At 31.5% G+C, this 18,931-nt stretch overlaps 1 protein-coding gene across 1 annotated transcript; it reads left to right on the top strand.

Annotated features, from left to right (window-relative positions):
• Window positions 1-1,503: 1,503 nt before the first annotated feature.
• Window positions 1,504-17,208, top strand: LOC139499163 (uncharacterized). Its single transcript, XM_071287851.1, has 8 exons — window positions 1,504-1,621; window positions 3,727-3,787; window positions 6,000-6,162; window positions 8,246-8,533; window positions 10,110-10,176; window positions 11,670-11,740; window positions 13,098-13,175; window positions 16,056-17,208. Exons 2-8 carry the CDS (start codon window positions 3,755-3,757, stop codon window positions 16,361-16,363), a joined length of 1,008 nt encoding a protein of 335 aa, XP_071143952.1. The 5' UTR covers window positions 1,504-1,621; window positions 3,727-3,754; the 3' UTR covers window positions 16,364-17,208.
• The last annotated feature ends 1,723 nt before the right edge of the window (window positions 17,209-18,931 follow it).

Below are 18,931 nucleotides of genomic sequence, written 5' to 3'. Positions count from 1 at the left end.
ACTTGTGCAAAGTGTAGATAAGTCAAATGTTTTAATACTATTACAAGATAAAAGAGAGTTAGATTGTATGTACTCTAAAAGATATTTGGAATTTTTAAGTATCCACATTTGACTCACGTCACCTCTAGAATAGGCAGTTGCACAATATCTTTTAAGCCCGTCTTTGATTCCGTTGTTTGTGAGGACACTTATGTAGTTTTGGTATTCAATACAGTGATGGAAGATCCAGTTTTTCATCTTTGGTTGAAATCCAAAAGGATCATAGAACAGACCTATGATTATCCAGGATTTCCTCTTTGGTAAGTGTTATGAGGGTATATGTTGCGTTTCCAAGTGAATTGGCAATACCTAATTCGTTTATCAAGCAGTACATGTAATAAATATTACAAACACAAAAACGATGTTGTTTTGGGATTTATCTGCGGGGACAACCACTTTTTTGTTATGAAGGTAGGATAAGTGTTTTTCAACATTTAGGTCGTTAACGATTGACGTAGCATGGACATTGATAGACCCATTCAGTTTCTTAATTCTGGTTTGTATCAACGACCTCACTGCCTTAATCCATTTGGAAAGAGTGTCTACGTCTTCCTTCTCGCGATTAGCCCATTGCCTGATATAATCTTTGACTGAATCCATCAACATTTTAAAGTTGTATTTTCAATTGATGGATTTAGGCTCACGATATTTTTTAGACCTTGCGATAACACATTTCGTAAAGTTTTGTTTTTTCTAACCGAATGCACGAGTCGCATTTGACGTATTAAACACAACTTCTCCGTATTTTTGTTTTGTTTATGCGGCGCAAAATTACAAATGTAGATGCTTGATATCTTTGATGCAATTTTCAATTTTTTGTTGGACATATATTTGTTAATTTCAAAAATGTCATTCTTCATCCAATAATTTGTACACAAGTTTTCATTTTCTTCTAGTTTACTTCTAAACGCTCGGTTATTCTATCCCTAATGCAAGAGGCGCAATTTGCCGTATTAAACACACAACTTCTAAGTATTTTTGTTTTGTTTATCGGCTTCAATTTCGAATTTGCGTACACCCTATGACCGTTTTGATTCGAGCAACTGATGCAGCGCAAAATTACAAATTTAGAAGCTTTATATCTTTGATGAGTTTCAATTTTCAATTTTGTTTTGGGAATATATTTGTTAATTTCAAAGTGCGAATTTAATTATCTCTAAATACCGGATACTTGAAATGTATCTGCAATGCTCTACAAACATGAAAGAAACTATTTAAGATAATTGTATAATCATGCATTAAATCGTTTAAAAGATTCGCTGCAACAAAAAGTAAAATAAAAAAAGGGGGGGCCATTATCATTTAAAAAATTAATGAGAATACTAGACTTTTTATTTTTATATTTACATGTATAATTTTGTGCTGGTTACACGATAAATATTTCGTATTCCGAATGGACTTGAAAGACAAAGAACGATAATTCACTCAATATTTGTTTTTTTTAAAGTTCATTTACCTGGAATACACCGATTTACATACACAGATGTATTTAAGGTTGGAAGATGTCTCTATAAAGTGTTGGCTGTAGAAATTAAGGAATGAAAGATCTACTGGTTATTCAAGTGTCATAGTCAATTAAAATGTAAGTAGAAATAACTTTACATAATAAATTCGATGAAAGTTCTTTTATTATGTTACAAAAAACACTATTCATTTACACAAACACAATGAGATTAAATACTTATGATATTATCAATTACAAACAATAAAACAAATGAAGAAAATTAAATAATAATAGGGCAGTGACACTGTCTTTCTTATTCAAATTCTAAAAAATAAGAAAAATGGATGACTGCAAAAAAACAGTGCATTCCTAAACAATCATTTATGTCCATGAACAAACATGCCACCATTATTAACATTAATACACATGTCCTTGAAATGAGGCAATCATTCTGAAATTTGCAGTGGTTTTTTTTTACAGTTATGGCGAATCGCTGCTCATGATCAACAGTGGGTACAATACCCTCAATAATATTGAATGTTATCTTACACAATTTAAATGTGTGTTTAATTTCTAAATATAGGGTATTTAATAAATACAAATGTGTATTTTACGTGTACAGTACTCAATAACACAGTTTTTGAAACAATTATACACAGCTACTTTTTCATAGGTACTATTTTTGTACTAAAAATATGTAGTTTTGGAAATTAACTTTTAATATTTAGTACTATTTTTTTTAGTACTTGTATTTTACAGTACTTGATTTGTACTAAATATTTCGGTACAGAAATAATACCAAAAGTGATCACAATATTCCATTTGAAAATCGTAACTTTAAGAGATTTAGAATAGACAAACTTTCAAAATGCTGGAAATGTGACGGTAGTAACCAAAAATTTGTAGTACCTAAATTTCAAGTACAAATAAAGGACTGTAAAATACAGGTACCTAAATATTAGAATAATTCTAAAGTAACAAATTAGTACTGAATATGAAAAGTAGATTTCAAGTACTCTAGATTTTAGTACTGAAATAGTACCTTTGGAAAAGTAGCTGTGTAGTTTTTAGATTGTTATACTGTTGACATAATATTGAAAGAACATTAATTTATCATGTTCATATACGTAGACATGGGTGATTATAATCTGAACTTTAGACATTAGTCATAATAATGGTCTGATTGTAAAATATATGTTTGTAACAACAACTTGCAAAGTAAAAAGACCACGAACATAGCCGATTTGGTGCTTGGTGTTTTACATAACCATTTATGTGTTATATTGATAGATATATGAGAAGAAAAACAGTTAATATAGCACTTAACATACCTCTAATTCAAGGTTTTCAATTGATATTAAGTAATTATTTTTGTGTGTTCGATATTTGTTCTTTGACAACTTTTTACTTTGGTCCATAAACCACATAACATTTTAACTGCTACTACATAAATAAAGGCAACAGTAGTATCAAGAAAAAAGATAAATAAACTGAACTCCAAGGAAAATTCAAAATGGAAAGTTCCTAATAAAATGGCACAAACAAAAGCGGCAAACACATCAAACGAATGGATAACAAATGTCATATTCCTGACATGGTACAGTGTTTATTTGGTATTCCACTGTCTAAAAGAAAATAGGACCATCTTCAATGTTAAAAAAAAAACAATTGTGGTAATATGTAAACCTTGTCTTGATTCTGAAAATATTCGAAATCATTATTTGACATTTGATTTAAATTCAGGTTCGATAATCGTCAATTATGAATTAAAATTTTAAATTTAGCGGTATCGGGAACGTTTTGCTTTCATGTTATTATCCTGAAAGATCACTAGTGTAGTTAAGAAATTGTGAAAAAAAAAACGACTAATGAGGACTTATGATTTTTGTTTTTCTTCAGTTTTTATGCTGATAAACAGTCTGTAATGTTGTTTTTTTTAAACTGGCCTCTCAGCTTTGGGGAAATTGAATACGTGACCATTTGTCTGAATGTTCATTTTTGGAGTGATTCCAACCGCGTTAAAAAAGTATAATCGTCGAATATAACGTGAAGAAACGTTTTACTCATAAAATTTGTTTTGCATTTTTTAATCTAGTACGAAAAATTTCATTGGTTGTTGTTTTAATTTGCTGTTTAATCTCACAGACCCAACGTGTGTGTTTTGTTATTGTGATATATATATATATATATGTGTGCAATATGTATGTAGCAAAAGTGGTTTTTTTGTTTGAAATTGTTTGCAGATTGAAGTGATTCCCTGGCTTCTGTATAATGAAAACAGCAGTACTACCCTGGTTTTTTCAAGTAAGTAATTATACCCCACGCAACGAAGTTGCGGAGGGTATAATGTTTTTGACCCGTCCGTCCGTCAGTCCGTCCGTCCGTCAGTCCGTCAGTCCTGTTTCTTGTCATCGCAACTCCTCTCAAACCCCACAACAGAATTTCACGAAACCTTTTCAGATAATAAGGACATACTATGTAGTTGTGCATATCGACGGGAAATTGCGATTCAATTTTTTTTCTAGGAGTTACGCCCCTTTGAACTTATTTACTTTAATGTACTACTGCAACAGTTTGTCATCGCAACTCCTCTCAAACCACACAACAGAATTTCATGAAACCTTTTCAGATAATAAGGACATACTATGTAGTTGTGCATATCGACGGGAAATTGCGATTCAATTTTTTTTCCAGGAGTAACGCCCCTTTGAACTTATTTACTTTAATGTACTACTGCAACAGTTTGTCATCGCAACTCCTCTCAAACCACACAACAGAATTTCACGAAACCTTTTCAGATAATAAGGACATACTATGTAGATGTGCATATCAACAGGAAATTACGGTTCAATTTTTTTTCTAGAAGTTATGCCCCTTTGAACTTATTTGCTTCAATGTACTTCTGCAACAGTTTGTCATCTCAACTCCTCTGAAAACGCACAACAGAATTTCATGAAATTTTGTAGATAATAAGGACATACTATGTATATTGACAGGAAATTATTATTCAATATTTCTTCTTATACAATTTTTTTTTCTTATACTTATTTAATTTCTCCAATGACAATGTGGGGACGTGGGGTATGTGAGCGTGCTCACTAAGGTTCTTTAATTATATTTGTATAAAATAAGCACATTTTTATAATTTGGCATAAGTACATTTCTGTTGTTCTTTATTTAAGTTTGTTTACACGTCTATGGTCTAGAGCTTAGGCTTTGTCTTTGAAGAAATGGACTGTGCAGAATGTTCCTCAATTAGTCAATTCCAATTGAAAGAATCAAATAACAAACAACAACACTTCATAATATTATATAATCTGCTGAGTTACACTGATAACACGAATTTCTAAAAACGTTCATTTGAAGGTACCAAGACCTTGTCGATAAATATTCCGTTTACGTATCAACTTATAATTATAACACGATTGTAAATAGTATAGATTCTGCATAGTGACGTTGTTTATCATTTTTAGAACGTGTTAGAGTATTATATTATTTGTCAGTATTAATATTAATCTAACTTATAAGTCTGTTTTTGGACGGTGATATTCATTTGACGTGACTCTGTACATATGTATCCTTTATACTTTGACCGACATAATTAATTTATTTTATTATCAATACTTTTACAATTAGTCAGTATTTTTGTGATAACCATTTGACGTGACTCTGTACAGTTATATCCCATCATTCTTTAAACGACAAAAGTATTCGTAAACTTTTTCAATCCTTTATGGATGGATCTTACATAGATAGAAACAATTTTATATTAAAAAAAGCAAAACAAGGATATTAAATTTCATGTACATGTAAGCCTATGTGTGCTTCTTTTATTGTTGTATAGTAACTTAAATGATTACACAATGTTGATGGCTGTACCCTTTTTTTTTTACATTTTTACCCATTATGTCTGTTTGTTTTGTTTACACAATGTTGATGGCTGTACCCTATTTTATTTTTACATTTTTACCCATTATGTCTGTTTGTTTTGTTTACACAATGTTGATGGCTGTACCCTATTTTGTTCTACATTTTTACCCATTATGTCTGTTTGTTTTGTTCAAACAGAACATATAACGGAATTTGACGAAAATGTCATCAAGGTGAGAGGGTAAGCGCTATAAAACCAGGTTTAATTCACCATTTTTTACATTTGAAAATGCCTGTACCAAGTCAGGAACATGACAGTTCTTGTCCATTCGTTTTTTAAGTGTTTTTTTTTTATTTTGCCATGTGATTATGGATTTCCCGATTAGATTTTCCTCTAAGTTCAGTATTTTTGTGATTTTACTTTTCACACATTGTTGTCAAATAATGGGATTTGAAAAGACTGTCATACAAGTGAGAACTTTAGTTAGCTATAAAACAAGGTTCAATCAAACATTTTCTACATAAGAAAATGCCTGTACCAAGTCAGGAATATAATTGTTTTATCCATTTGTTTGATGTGTTTGAGCTTTTGATTTTAATAATGGACTTTTCTTTTTGAAATTCAGAGTAATTTTACTTTTTACAGGTCATTGCTGTGACATTTGTATATGAGTTAAAGTGTCCAGCGCCAGGACATTGGCGTCTCAGAGCAAGAAAGTTTTATTGTGGTCAGAGCTATGTGTGTTTGTTGCGTTCACCAGAGAATTCGTATCGTGAGACCTGTGATGGCCTGGATTATAGCAGGACAGGTGAAACTGTTGTTAATTATCCATAATTAATTGTCCCATGATACAGTCTCTCCTATCATTATGGACTTAACAATAAAACCTAATTCTGCTTTGATTCACTGCTTCAACTTCAAAAAGACAATACGGCATAATTCATTTTTTTTTAATTAACCTAAACATTTTGTTTACTATATTACCAACATATGTAAAATAGGATAATATCAAACATTTCAAAGAAGTCAAATTATCAAACGCATGCCACATCAATAGTCAATGTATAGTTATAAATGACGATTTGTTTTACTTCGTACAGGTGCATGCACATGTCAATGGGTTAGGTATTTATAAATCTTATACCTCAAAACTATCAAACTGTAGCGTCACCAAAATAGTGCAAATTCAAACTCATGAAACAAAAATAAACTGACATTGCCATAGCTAAAAAAGAAAAGACAAACACACAAACAACAGTACACAGTATAGAAAACTAAAGACTGAGCAACACAAACACCATCAAGAATAGGTGCTCTTAAGAAGACCCTGCGCCTTATGTGGCATCTGTAACAAGACAGTAAGTATTCAAAAACTAAATTACAAAAATACTGAACTCAGGGGAAAATCCAATCGGAAAGTCCCTAATCACATGTCAAAATCAAATGACAAAACACATAAAAAACGAATGGACAACAACTTTTGTATTTCTGACTTGGTACTGGCATTTTCAAATGGATTAAACCTGGTTTTATAGCGCTAAACGTCTCCCTTTGAACGACGGTATCATAAAATTCCGTTATATTTACAATGATGCGTGAACTAAACAGACAAAATAAATAAAATAGTCAAAGTATGGGTACAGCAGTCATCATCGTGTTACAATTTAAAAAGAAACAATTTCGCGTGTCTGACCTCAGAAAATGTATACGTCACATATTTTTGTCGTTCAATTTTTGTACAAACAACTCTAAAAAAAACTTCAAGGGCAATGTTAGCGTACAGGGTTAAACAATCAAATGTATGTAAGAATTAGTTTCAGCTATAGACCGAGATTAAAATAGTACAAACAATCTATGGATTTTATAATCTACTACGTAATTAAATAATTTTGACATTTGTGGTTCCCAAATATTTTCTAGTTTCTAATAGAAATATAACACAATGACATATACTAGTAATAGAACAGTAACATACTGACAGGATATTTTAAAGTACAGAGTCACGTTATAAGAACCAACGAAACACAAAAAGTCGCATATACAAAACACACCAGCAAAAATAAAAGATAATACATACACATTGACGGGATGTATAAGTACCGAGCCACGTCAAATGGATATCACAGAAAACAATCCAACAGTGAAAGTAAAGTTAATAATAGAACAAAGACGAATAAAAAAAACAATATAACACGTTGTTAAGATGACAAATAACGTCAGTACGCAGAATCTATACATCAAGACCATCCTGTATTACTTGTGAAGTTGATACGGAATATTTATCAACAAGGTATTGGTACCTTTCGATGAACTTTTTTTTTGAAAAAGGACGAGACGTTCTTTGACATATCCCTGGTTCATAAACTTTCTGCTTATACACTGATGACGTTTTACAAAGTCTGAGTAGAAGCTGCTAGAGTCAAAAGTCTGTACTCATCCAATACTCATATAGACATATAAGGAAAAAACAAGTGTACAATATATTTACTTGGCTTATAAGCTGGAGTCTGTGGTATGCCTGCACGACTTATTTTTTTTGCAGTGCTTAAACGATTTGGTAATATAATTATATTGAGCAATGCAACTACATAACTTGGACTGATATTAACACTTAACACATAATTTATTTGTTTGTTTTTTTTCTTTTCGTTGACAGTGTTCTTCATTTGACTTCTGCGTTCGATGCTTAAATTTCTCACCTTATTTGTGTTTATTGTTTTTAAAAATATATAAAATAAACATAGTTACCAAAATTTCAATCCTAGTATCTCATGTATCTATATACAATGTATTATTAGTGTATTTACCAGTAAGTAGGGACTTTGCTACAATGATTAACCTCTTTACATTACAAAATATTCTTCTTCTAATTTCTTGTATATCAATTTTAGGCAGCAAACTTATATTCGAACCATATTTCAACAAAGCAGGATGCAGCTATAAACGATATCAGCCTTTCCCATTTTCAACTGATGGTAACAATAAGTGTGTGTATCAAAAGTCGTTTTGTAATGAAGAGGGTCAAATCGTCCACCGTGAAGGAAGTATGATAAATGATTCAACATGTGAATGCGATTCTTCACTAGGGTACATATTTGTGACCACACCAAAGCACAACTGCTATTGTTTACCCTCAGAGGAAGACTGTTCATGTCGCAAACTCATTTGTGACAATGAAGGTAAATCTGAACATTTTTACTTCACACCTATGATATAAAAAGTAAAATATTTTTTTAAAAAAGGCAACAGTAGTATACCGCTGTTCGATAGGAGTAGGTCCGGTAAGGACCGATTTTGGCTTCAAATTTCAGGTTCATCTGACAAAAAATTTTGACCACTTTTTAAACACTTAAGTGGCTATTTCATTTGATTCAATAACTTTATGTGAAAGATTTTAACTGATTTAGTCATTAAAAAATATATGATTCAAGCGCAAAATATGCCGAAAAATGTCACTTTTCAGATGGTTTTTGTCAGAAATGAAAGAGGCCGCATCCGTGTTCATCCTCAACCTTTATATATGTTATGTATTATCATCCAATACAACTTACATTTCAATATTAGGGACGAACACGAATGCGGCACCTTTCGTTTTACACGAAAACCGTCTAAACATTAATTAAAATGCTAGAACTGTGAAGATTTCAATTATTTAGAATGACCTAATGGTGATAGTACACACGAAACACGAAATTGATATTTGTGTCGGGTCCTATCAGCAATATGGGATGCGTGGTTGCATGGGTGTTTTATTATAACAAAACGATATATGTGCATTGTATTGTCAAAAACAGCCTACATTTATGTAGCTGAAGCATTTTACTGTCCAATAAGTAACTAAAAGATTACATTTTAACAATTTTGTAAAACTGCTATATTTTGGGGCCAAAAAAAGGGTCTTACTGGACCTACTCCTTTGTACATCGATTAAGAAAAAAACAAATCCCGGTTACAAACTCAAACTGAGGGAAACATTAGTTATAAGAGGAGAACTTCGAAATAACAGAAACACAACATTAAAATGTAACACACACAGACACGAACTGTAATATAACAAGGACCATTTTCCTGACCTGGTACAAAACATTTTAACAAAAAATAATGGTGGGTTGAACCTGGTTTTGTGACATGCCAAACCTCCCGCTGTTATGGCAATGTTAAATATAATAAAATGACAACACTACATGATAGGACTACAATATGGAGAGTCCCTTACCAAATTGCACAATTAATAGATTAAACACATCAAATGAATTGAAAACAACTATCATATTCCTGATGTAATTTATACTTGCTAATGCAGGTAAATGTGAAAATTTTACTTCAGACCCCTGATGTCTACCCTAAAAGAATGGCCATGTAATCAGTGAAAAAAACAAATATATCGAACGCATAGGAAAATTCAAAACGGGAAGTCTCTAATCAAATTTGAAATCAAAAGCTAAAACACATCAAACGACTTTTCCTGGTTTTTTTTTTTTATAAATATCAGTTTCTCGAAATTTTGATGAATAACAGGGACTTATACGTCAGCATTCCCCAGAGAATAGTGTTTTATGAAAAATGTTTTGCACCGTGTCCAACACAATATTGCTTTTTCATTCCGTTTTAATCTTGATTTATTTCACTTGTCGTATGGTATAAATGAATGTACATGTCAATTGTTAATTAACTAATAAGCAACTGAAACAAAATACCTTTTGTTTGCAGAATATGTACTTCAATTAATTTCATTTTTTTTTTTGTTCATTACAGCTAATCCTTGTCCTGCTATTGGTACTGACAATCAGAATAATTCATGTCCAGAAATTATCGCCAGACCGTAAGTAAATTGCAACTTTGTCACACATATAGCCTTTCATTTTTTAACAACTTTTTGACTTAAGCACGACTCATTGTTCATACACCCGCTTTATTGAAAGAATGTTATCAAAAATGTTTGTTTATATTCTGCAATTTAAAGGATGTGCTGTTATATTATTTATAATTGATATTTTCTGTACTTGTGAATGTATTTTCAGTTTTCCTATTTCGTATTGTTGTCATTTACGTGTTATCTTTTTTTTTTTATCATTTTCATATAAGATAGCCGTTCAACAATGTTCAACCCACAACATTTTTCTTTAAATTTCCTGAACCAAGTCAGGAATACGGTAGTTGTTAATCAATAGTTCGTGTCTATGCATATATAGTGTTTGTTTTTGTTTTCCGTTGTTGTCCTCTTATAGTTAATGTGCCTCCCTCGTTTTAAGCTTTTGATCTGATATGTTTTTCTCTCCACCGATATATGACTTTTGAACAGCAATTTACTACTGTTGCACGTATTAAGTTCAACAATGCTTTCTATTATACTGAAAACAATTAGCTAGAATAAGTCAGACCATAAACAAGTTTGGAAATAGAAATACCTGAACATCTTTTTGTTTCTAGGTACTGTTGTAAAAAGCAAGATATGAGGTGGTCGGTTGTATTAACAAAATTGAAAACGTGATATTATTTTTTCAACTTGAAATATTTATGTAACACTATCTATCGTTATGATCAGTTGTGCAGATCTATGAAAAGTCTACATGTTATGTGATGTATACCCCTAATTCATTCAGTAAATAATTTCTTGCTGTACGTACATTCAAGGCAAAACAAGGAAAGATGGCGAAATAATTTTGGTCTGCTTTCCTTTTATTCGAAGAACAAAAACAGTTCAAAGAGTCAAATGGTCAAACACAAGGTCCCAAAGCCTGTTTGTGACATTTCGGGAGCCTTTAACTAGTGAAAAACAAAGTTAGTTGTGGAACTTTTCTCTGATTACATAATTATAATATACACATGATGACGTAACATCTCAATACATGAAATATGTTTCTACTTATCATTAATCCGTCACGGTTGCTGACATGTGTATTATACATCACTCTTAACTACCTACCAATATTTATCTATTAAGGCTTCCGAGTTCATTACGTGTTAAGATATAATGTAAAAATATCAAACTGAACTTTTCGAATTGATGGTTGTTAAGTTAGGAAACCAACAGATTTCCCGTAATTTTTAAAGAGAGGTTTTGTATATTTTCCCACTGTGTTGGCTCCTAAGACTGCACGACTTTGTTTTTAAATTAAACAAGCTATCACAGTTACAAGTATATATGGTAATGATCATCTATCTGCGGCATAAAGAACAAGCGTGTTAACAAGTTAGGTTCATTGTTGTCTCTATAATCTGAAGCTATTTATACCTTTTTAATGGTCATTCATTTGTGTATCCTTTTACATTGGCTATTGTCTAGTTGATATTTTTCTTAATATCCTCAAACAGGTCACAACAACAAAACTTATCTTCGGCATTAGAAAACAGATTTGAAGACGTTAGAAATAATTATGATGAAGGTATGTTTGCATTTGTATAGAAGGAATCATATGTTAGCATCCTAAAAAAATACCAACATTAAATTCTATTATACGAAATACAACAAGATAACCATCATATTCAAATCGTATAAAATAATTACGAAAAAAGCAGACACTGAAGGGACAATCAAACTGATAATTAACTGACAATACCATGGTTTTAAAAAGAAAAGACCATCAGAGAAAACATTTAGATGTACCAATGGTGCCTCATTCAACTGCATGAACTTGAACATACGTTAGACTGGCTATGCTGCCAACGTACGTAGCCAATGCAACGCATGCATCACTCATTTGCGTCCTTTGATTTCAAAGAAGGATGCATATAACTTCTATACCAATACCAGAAGAAAATCATCAAGTAACTATTGTTTGAAAAATATGATTGCACGATCGGCAGTCTAATGTTGTTTTATTTGGGTTTTGCTGATTATTTTGTGTATTCGGTTTAGTGATATTTGGCTGAATCATCAACACAAATGGCATCATCTGAACGAAAAGGATTGGGTGGATGTTGAATTAATATACTTAAATATTTTATTCAAGCGAAACACGTGTCTAAAATATTTATTTGATTTATAATCAAATTTCAATATAAAACAGATTTAATTAGACAAAGTTATGCCCCGTGTTAAACTTGCTAACTGTGTAACCCTGTCACTGTTAAGTCTAGTTTTTTATAATGTATGTTCGAGTTGATACCTCCGTAGGTTGGTCCCCTCCGTAAAACATTCAGTGTGCCTTTGGAATATACAAATATTAAGTATTTCAATAACGGCCGGGAAACAGACTAATATCTCCGTTATTCGAAGCTTCCCTCGAAAGCTGCATGTACACTCTCTAACAAAACGAATAAAGATATGTCACTAATGTATATATATTGTAGAAATGCGCATATGGTGCAGGAAAATTGGTACCGTTAATGTTATTTGTACAACCCACCACCAGGGACAAACAATTTTCAAGTTGGCCCAACTCATCACCATGCAAGAACTGTTATAAATGTCTTAGTTTACGGAATGTTTCGCATGAAATAGTCCGGTTGTTCGGTCAAAAAAAAAGTTATACTATCTAAAAACATAAATATGTATATTATATTCATTTTACCTTTATTTTATGGTTCATAAATAATTTCCTCGTTTGAATGAATGTACAGTTGTCAATTGGGGGCTATTTATCAATTTGACTCATTATTTAAGACTGTCCTGTGACTTATTATGCTTAAACTTTATGTCGTGTGGTCTGTGGTGGAGATTTTTCTCATTGGCAATCATATCATATTTCCTTGTGTTGATATCGTGTACTGAAAACCTTATACAATAATTTCTCTTTGCAGGTAGAACTCATACATTAAACTGTATCTTCTTTATCCTAGCATTGTTAATTGTCTTCACGATTGGTTTACCATTATACGGTATGTAAACAAACTTAATCAGATATGATCTAGATGTCATGCAATTATCAGTTAGAAAGTGACACACAAAGAAAAAAGTTATCTTTCTTGAAACATGCAAAATATGACTTCTTAAAAAGATACTAAAATTATTAAACTGACATTCAAGATTGCATTACTGAAAATATTGACAATGCAATTTCCCATAGGAAATCCTTTACGGATTAAACTGTACCACTTTTAATATGAAGTTTTGAAAAAATCTTATACTAGAATTGAAAGTTCATATGCACTACCATTTGTTACAAAGGGCAAATTTTAGGGCTGTATGGCATATTTTCAATGTGTATGTGCCCCGAACTCAGAGTTTAAACTAACACTATTTTTCTTAACTAACTCTATCTCGAATGAAGGGTTACCACATATTTCAATATAAACAATATGCACATGTATATTTACTGGTAACATTCCCAATTTATGTCTCTGTGAGATGGAACACAGAGAGTATAACTGGGAACCAGTTTGAATCAAAATTAATTTTCTATGAATATTCTAGATCTCTCCAAAAGAGGCGTGGTTTGAGAAACAGATGTATTAACAAATTGCAACCGCAGATTTTTAAGTTTAAAAACATACGAACAAAGTCATGTCAAACACTGCAATCTATCAAAAGACAATAAAAATAACAGTATGCCACAATATAAGACCCAACACAATTTTGGTGGTAGCAGGTGTATCGGAGGGTAATCAAATACTAATATTCAATGTAGCGTTAACAGATATTATTTTTGTGTCTGTTATTGAAAATGTTACATCATTTCGAAATTGAGTGATTTTATCAAACAACAGGGTTGGCGGTTGACTATTAGTCTCCGAGATTATAATCATTTCAGTGGTCAGTAATTCGGTACTGACTTGATTGTTCAAAAATCTTTCTAAAATGACCTGTTGATAAATTTGAAATTATAGAGAAACTAAGGTTTCAACTACGTGACGCAAAGTTTGTCTTACATTGATTTGGCTATTTTTTAGGCTTTTTTTGGGTCATAATGTTCTTCAATTGTTTTGGTACTTATACATCCTGGGCTTTCAAATATTCGGCTTTGAGCGTTCCTGATCAAGCGGTTCGAACGCAATAAATTATTGAACGTGTTATTTTCATTTATTGAAGCATCGAAACCTCCCATAAGACTCACACACGTCTGTCATTTAACTACTGAATACTAGTATGTCGACATCCTCTTCTTCTAAAAAAAAAACCAGTTATCTATGCAGGCCTCTACAATAACTTTTTTTCAACTTGTCCTGTAGGACAAGTACATACCAAAATTTACTTGTCCGAATGAAATTGTTACTTGTCCAAAACAAATTCTATTAAAAATAACCTTTTTACATTTTTAGTTGATAAAAGGAGCAACACGAATTTAAACAATATAACAGAATTTGATTTATTTCTTTTGAAATACTTTAAAAAAATATGAGTCAAGTACAACTGCTAAACTAGTTATGTCACAGGAATTAGGTTGTAGATTTCATCAATGCCAGTCTCATCAGACTAAAAACATGAGGCACCATCCCATAGGCCAATGTACACTCATTGGGTTTATATCCTGGAGAAAAGCTTATTCAAATGCAATCAATAAAAAGAAGATTTAAGTCATCATAAGGTCTGATTGCCAATGAGACAACTCTCTGCAAGAGACCAAATGACAAAGAAATGAACAACTACAGGTCACCATATTGCAAGTATTTTTTTCTACTTATGATCAAATATGATTTTGTGAATTTTATGGTAAATAAAAAAAAAATATATATATCATGTTGAAAAAATTACCGGTATTGTATTTATTATGAGGAACAGAATAAGGTAGCAAAATGAGGTACTGTTTTGTCTTGGTTTACGAAATGTCTCCTGCCTTGTCAAACTGTCTATCAATCATGTCTTCTAAATATGCCTCCTACGGTGCCAGACTGTCTATTAAACTTGGAGCTGAATCTTTGGAGGTGACCAATTGTCCTGTAAAGTTACCTTATCTACAAAGCGCATCATTGATCCGGATCAGAAAGACTGGTTTCCGAGATTAGTATACCATACCTTTTACCTGTTAAAAAGTACCTGACAGAGAACCAGTTAAAAATTATCGATTGCAAGTAAACATGTCGAAGAAAAGGGCTTTGCATTTGAATATACAGAATACAGAAACATGTCAAATTAATATTTGTTTTCTTATTTTTTGTTTATAATTACTTTGTTCATCAAGGTTTGATTAGATTTATTTTCTGCAGATTAATAATGTACTTGTCCCGACGGACATACAGCTTTTACTTGTCCGACCTTTTTTCCCTCTGGTACCGGACAATCGGACAAGCGTTTTTGTCGAGGCCTGCTATGTCTTTAAATTAAAACTATGGTAACATTATCTGGTTAGCGAAACAATCTTTAACTTTTACTTATGTCTTTATCAATCTTGAACGAGTCTAGAAATCACAACGTCTCACAATCAAAAACAGTAGTATATGTATTTATATTCTACAAGGTGATAAACATAACAAATAAACAAACTTACTTTTGATCTATCTCCGGTCTAGATATTATACGCTATCAAGTGCAGAAATTGTTAACGAGGTACTTTAAACACAGTGTTCTTTATTATAGAAATAATAATTGCAAGTAAAAAACATAATGGGATAGATTGCAACAATAAAAAATGTGTACGGATCAGTCATTGTAGTTTTCCCTTCTGTTTTTCCCCTTCTACTTCATTTATCTGATTAGCTGTGTATAGTTGTATCTTTCCATAATTCGAATCAATATATAAACAGTGATATTTCTGGATGACGTGAAACTGTTATTCAATGTGATACGAAACTTTTGATAAATGAAAAAGGTTATACTTGCAGGTTTATCACAGTGGCCTGATGCATTCTATAAAGTTCCTTCATTTAAATGGATAGTAGATCACCTGATGTTTATAGATATGTTGAAAGAAGGAGAAAGTAAAAAGATTAAAAAACAGAGTTCAAATGAAGAAAAGAACAGGACACTAATGGAAATACTTTTGAATGGAGATGAAGACCATTATAATCAATTCCTCGAAGCTTTGAACGCATTTAAAGAATATCAAGAACTCGCAATGCTAATACAAAACACAGAAGTTACGTCTGAGGATAGAGAACTCGTTCACAACTGCACCAAAAGGATTGATTAAAACCTATATATGTATATTGCAAAGTTATAACGTTTGTCCACGTTGTCCATAAAATATGTATATATGTAAACATATATTTGAAAAGTCAGAGAAAAATCATGAACAGTAAAAATAGATTGGAAAGTACATCAATCTAATTTACAAGAAAAAATCAAGTAGTAGCCCGAGTTGCTCATCTGAAAAAAAGTTTATTCAACCGTTTTATATGTTTTAAATCTTGTAGCGTCAAAATATAATACATTAATTCTGCTTTGACTGTATGTTTTATTCTATCTATAGTTTTAGACTGTATATTCCTCTCTTGATTTCTAGAATGTCTGTACCAATGCAAGTAATGAATATGACAGTTGCAAGCCAGTCGTATGATATGTTTGATATTTTCAGTTTGCCATTTGACTAGTGACTTTCCGTTTTGAATTTTCCATGGAGTTTAGTATTTTTGTGATTTTACTGTTTAGTACATTTTTTGTTTATATCCATTTAATTTTATTTATGAAAACAATCATTCCTGATTATATATTGGACTCAGATGTTTGAAATAGACCCCACATTTGATTTGATTAAAGGAACGGACCTCGATATATTTATAACATTTAAAGCATAAGTGAAAAGTTTAGGATACAAACTTTTGCTTTTTGTAAAAAAAATTGAAAAAAATGTCTATAATAAAAGAAAGCACGTGTATGAATGATTTTTCTCTTTAAACACATGTACAGCTCATTTTGATTAGGGATCGACATTAATAAATCCCATTTGTTGTGCCGAAATGTTGCTCAAAACGAGTTAATTTCATCTTGTTTCTATATTTTATATCATATTAGTATCGTTGAATAAATCTGACAACATATTTTTGTTTGTGTGTTTGCTGTACTTAGTTTTTATGTAGAATATTTGATGTGTATTAAAGTTGCAGAACATGTATTTTCTAAATACTTTGTATTCAAACATACATTTGCATTGTTAAATACATTTGTGTTCACCAACTTAATAAATACAAATCTATTTTCAGTGCTTTGATCTGTATCTGCATATGGCTGCAATTAAAACAAAAAAGCTTATTTAATACTAACTTAATAGAAGTCATGAGGAAAGCATTATCATAGGCCTAATGTTTGTTAGTCTTCCAAATCTATATCCCCTCCTAGATCTTTGGTGTCATTCTTTCACATTTTTATCATCCCCTAGTCAGTATAACTTGTGATCCACATCTTTTCCGTTTTTTAGACCAGTATTTACTGTAGGATCGGAACAATTACATGATGAACATATTCGACGTTTTGTCATCAAAGACCTGATTGTATTTACTGAATCTTGAAAATACTTCGTTTGCCCCGTGTAGAGTTAAAACAAATCGTCCAAAAAAATAATACTACAAAATATGGTAGCATAAATAACAGTTTTATAACTTAAAGATATTAGAGGGAATACTATCTGAATGTTAATAAGAAAATTAAAACATTCTTCCCAGAGGACCAAGTTAGCAGTATGCAAGTTTTTTTATAACAGATTTGTTGAGTATGGAGGAAAACTTTTTCAACCAATTACCGGCATTCCTATGGGAACGAACTATGTGCCTCTCTTTGCCGAAATCTTCTTATTTTCCTTTGAGTCATTTAATTTCACTTTCAAATATATTGATTTTGTTCTTATCATTAACAATAAACTCATCGTAGATACCAGGACTAAATTTTGTATATACGCCAGACGCGCGTTTCTTCTACAAAAGACTCATCAGTGACGCTCAAATCAAAAAAAGTTAAAAAGGCCAAATAAAGTACGAAGTATGGACCAAAATTCTTAAAAAGTTTGCCAAATACAGCTAAGGTTATCTTTGCCTGAGGTAGAAAAGCCTTAGTATTTAAAAAAATCAATTTGTAAATAGGTAATTTATAAATATAACCATATCAATGATAATTCATGTCAGCTCAAAACAGTGCTGACTAGTGGGCTGGTGATACCCTCGGGGAAATAAATCTCCACCAGCAGTGGCATTGACCAAGTAGTTGTAAATAAACTCACCATAAATACCATTATCGACGATGATGAAACACAGTTACACGTAGCGTCTTCCTGTAGTACATATACTATCCTATGTTAATTTGTTATAACCTTACCGACATTAATGTCATTGATCAACCTCATATTTATATCTATTTTATTTGTTTCTTTACTTTTTTAAGGGGGGTGGGTTGATTACTCACTTAGAAATAACTAACTAAATACTACTGATTACATCAGAATAGTGGGTACTCTTAATTTAAACTAATATATGTACCTCAATATGTACACAGGTTGTTTGCCCTTGTTATTCACAAAGAGTGTAGAATCATTAATTACAATAGCTTCTTAATAACTTAAGAAATAATTCAAGCTTCAAAATTGTTTTTTTTTCTAATAGGACAAATCCCATTCCCGTGATTGATCTAGTTATCATGTTTGACGTAAGAAACGAAAAACTGAATTGGTGACATATGCTTCAAAACATACTTAGAAAGGTTACGATGAATGTATTAGTTTATGCAATGTAATTATTGTGTATAATTCGACCTGAACCTTTTTCACAAGTTT

Source organism: Mytilus edulis, chromosome 12, assembly GCF_963676685.1.
Source record: "Mytilus edulis chromosome 12, xbMytEdul2.2, whole genome shotgun sequence".
Lineage (NCBI taxonomy): Eukaryota > Metazoa > Mollusca > Bivalvia > Mytilida > Mytilidae > Mytilus > Mytilus edulis.
The sequence above is the reverse complement of the archived record's forward strand: the minus strand, read 5'-3'. Positions and strand labels throughout refer to the sequence as shown.

Coding starts and splice junctions, on each gene's coding strand:
- LOC139499163 (XM_071287851.1), top strand. CDS start 3,755: ATGAAAACAGCAGTACTACCCTGGTTTTTTCAA. Junction 6,163..8,245: donor CCTGGATTATAGCAGGACAG/GTGAAACTGTTG, acceptor TATCAATTTTAG/GCAGCAAACTTATATTCGAA. Junction 11,741..13,097: donor TAGAAATAATTATGATGAAG/GTATGTTTGCAT, acceptor TTCTCTTTGCAG/GTAGAACTCATACATTAAAC.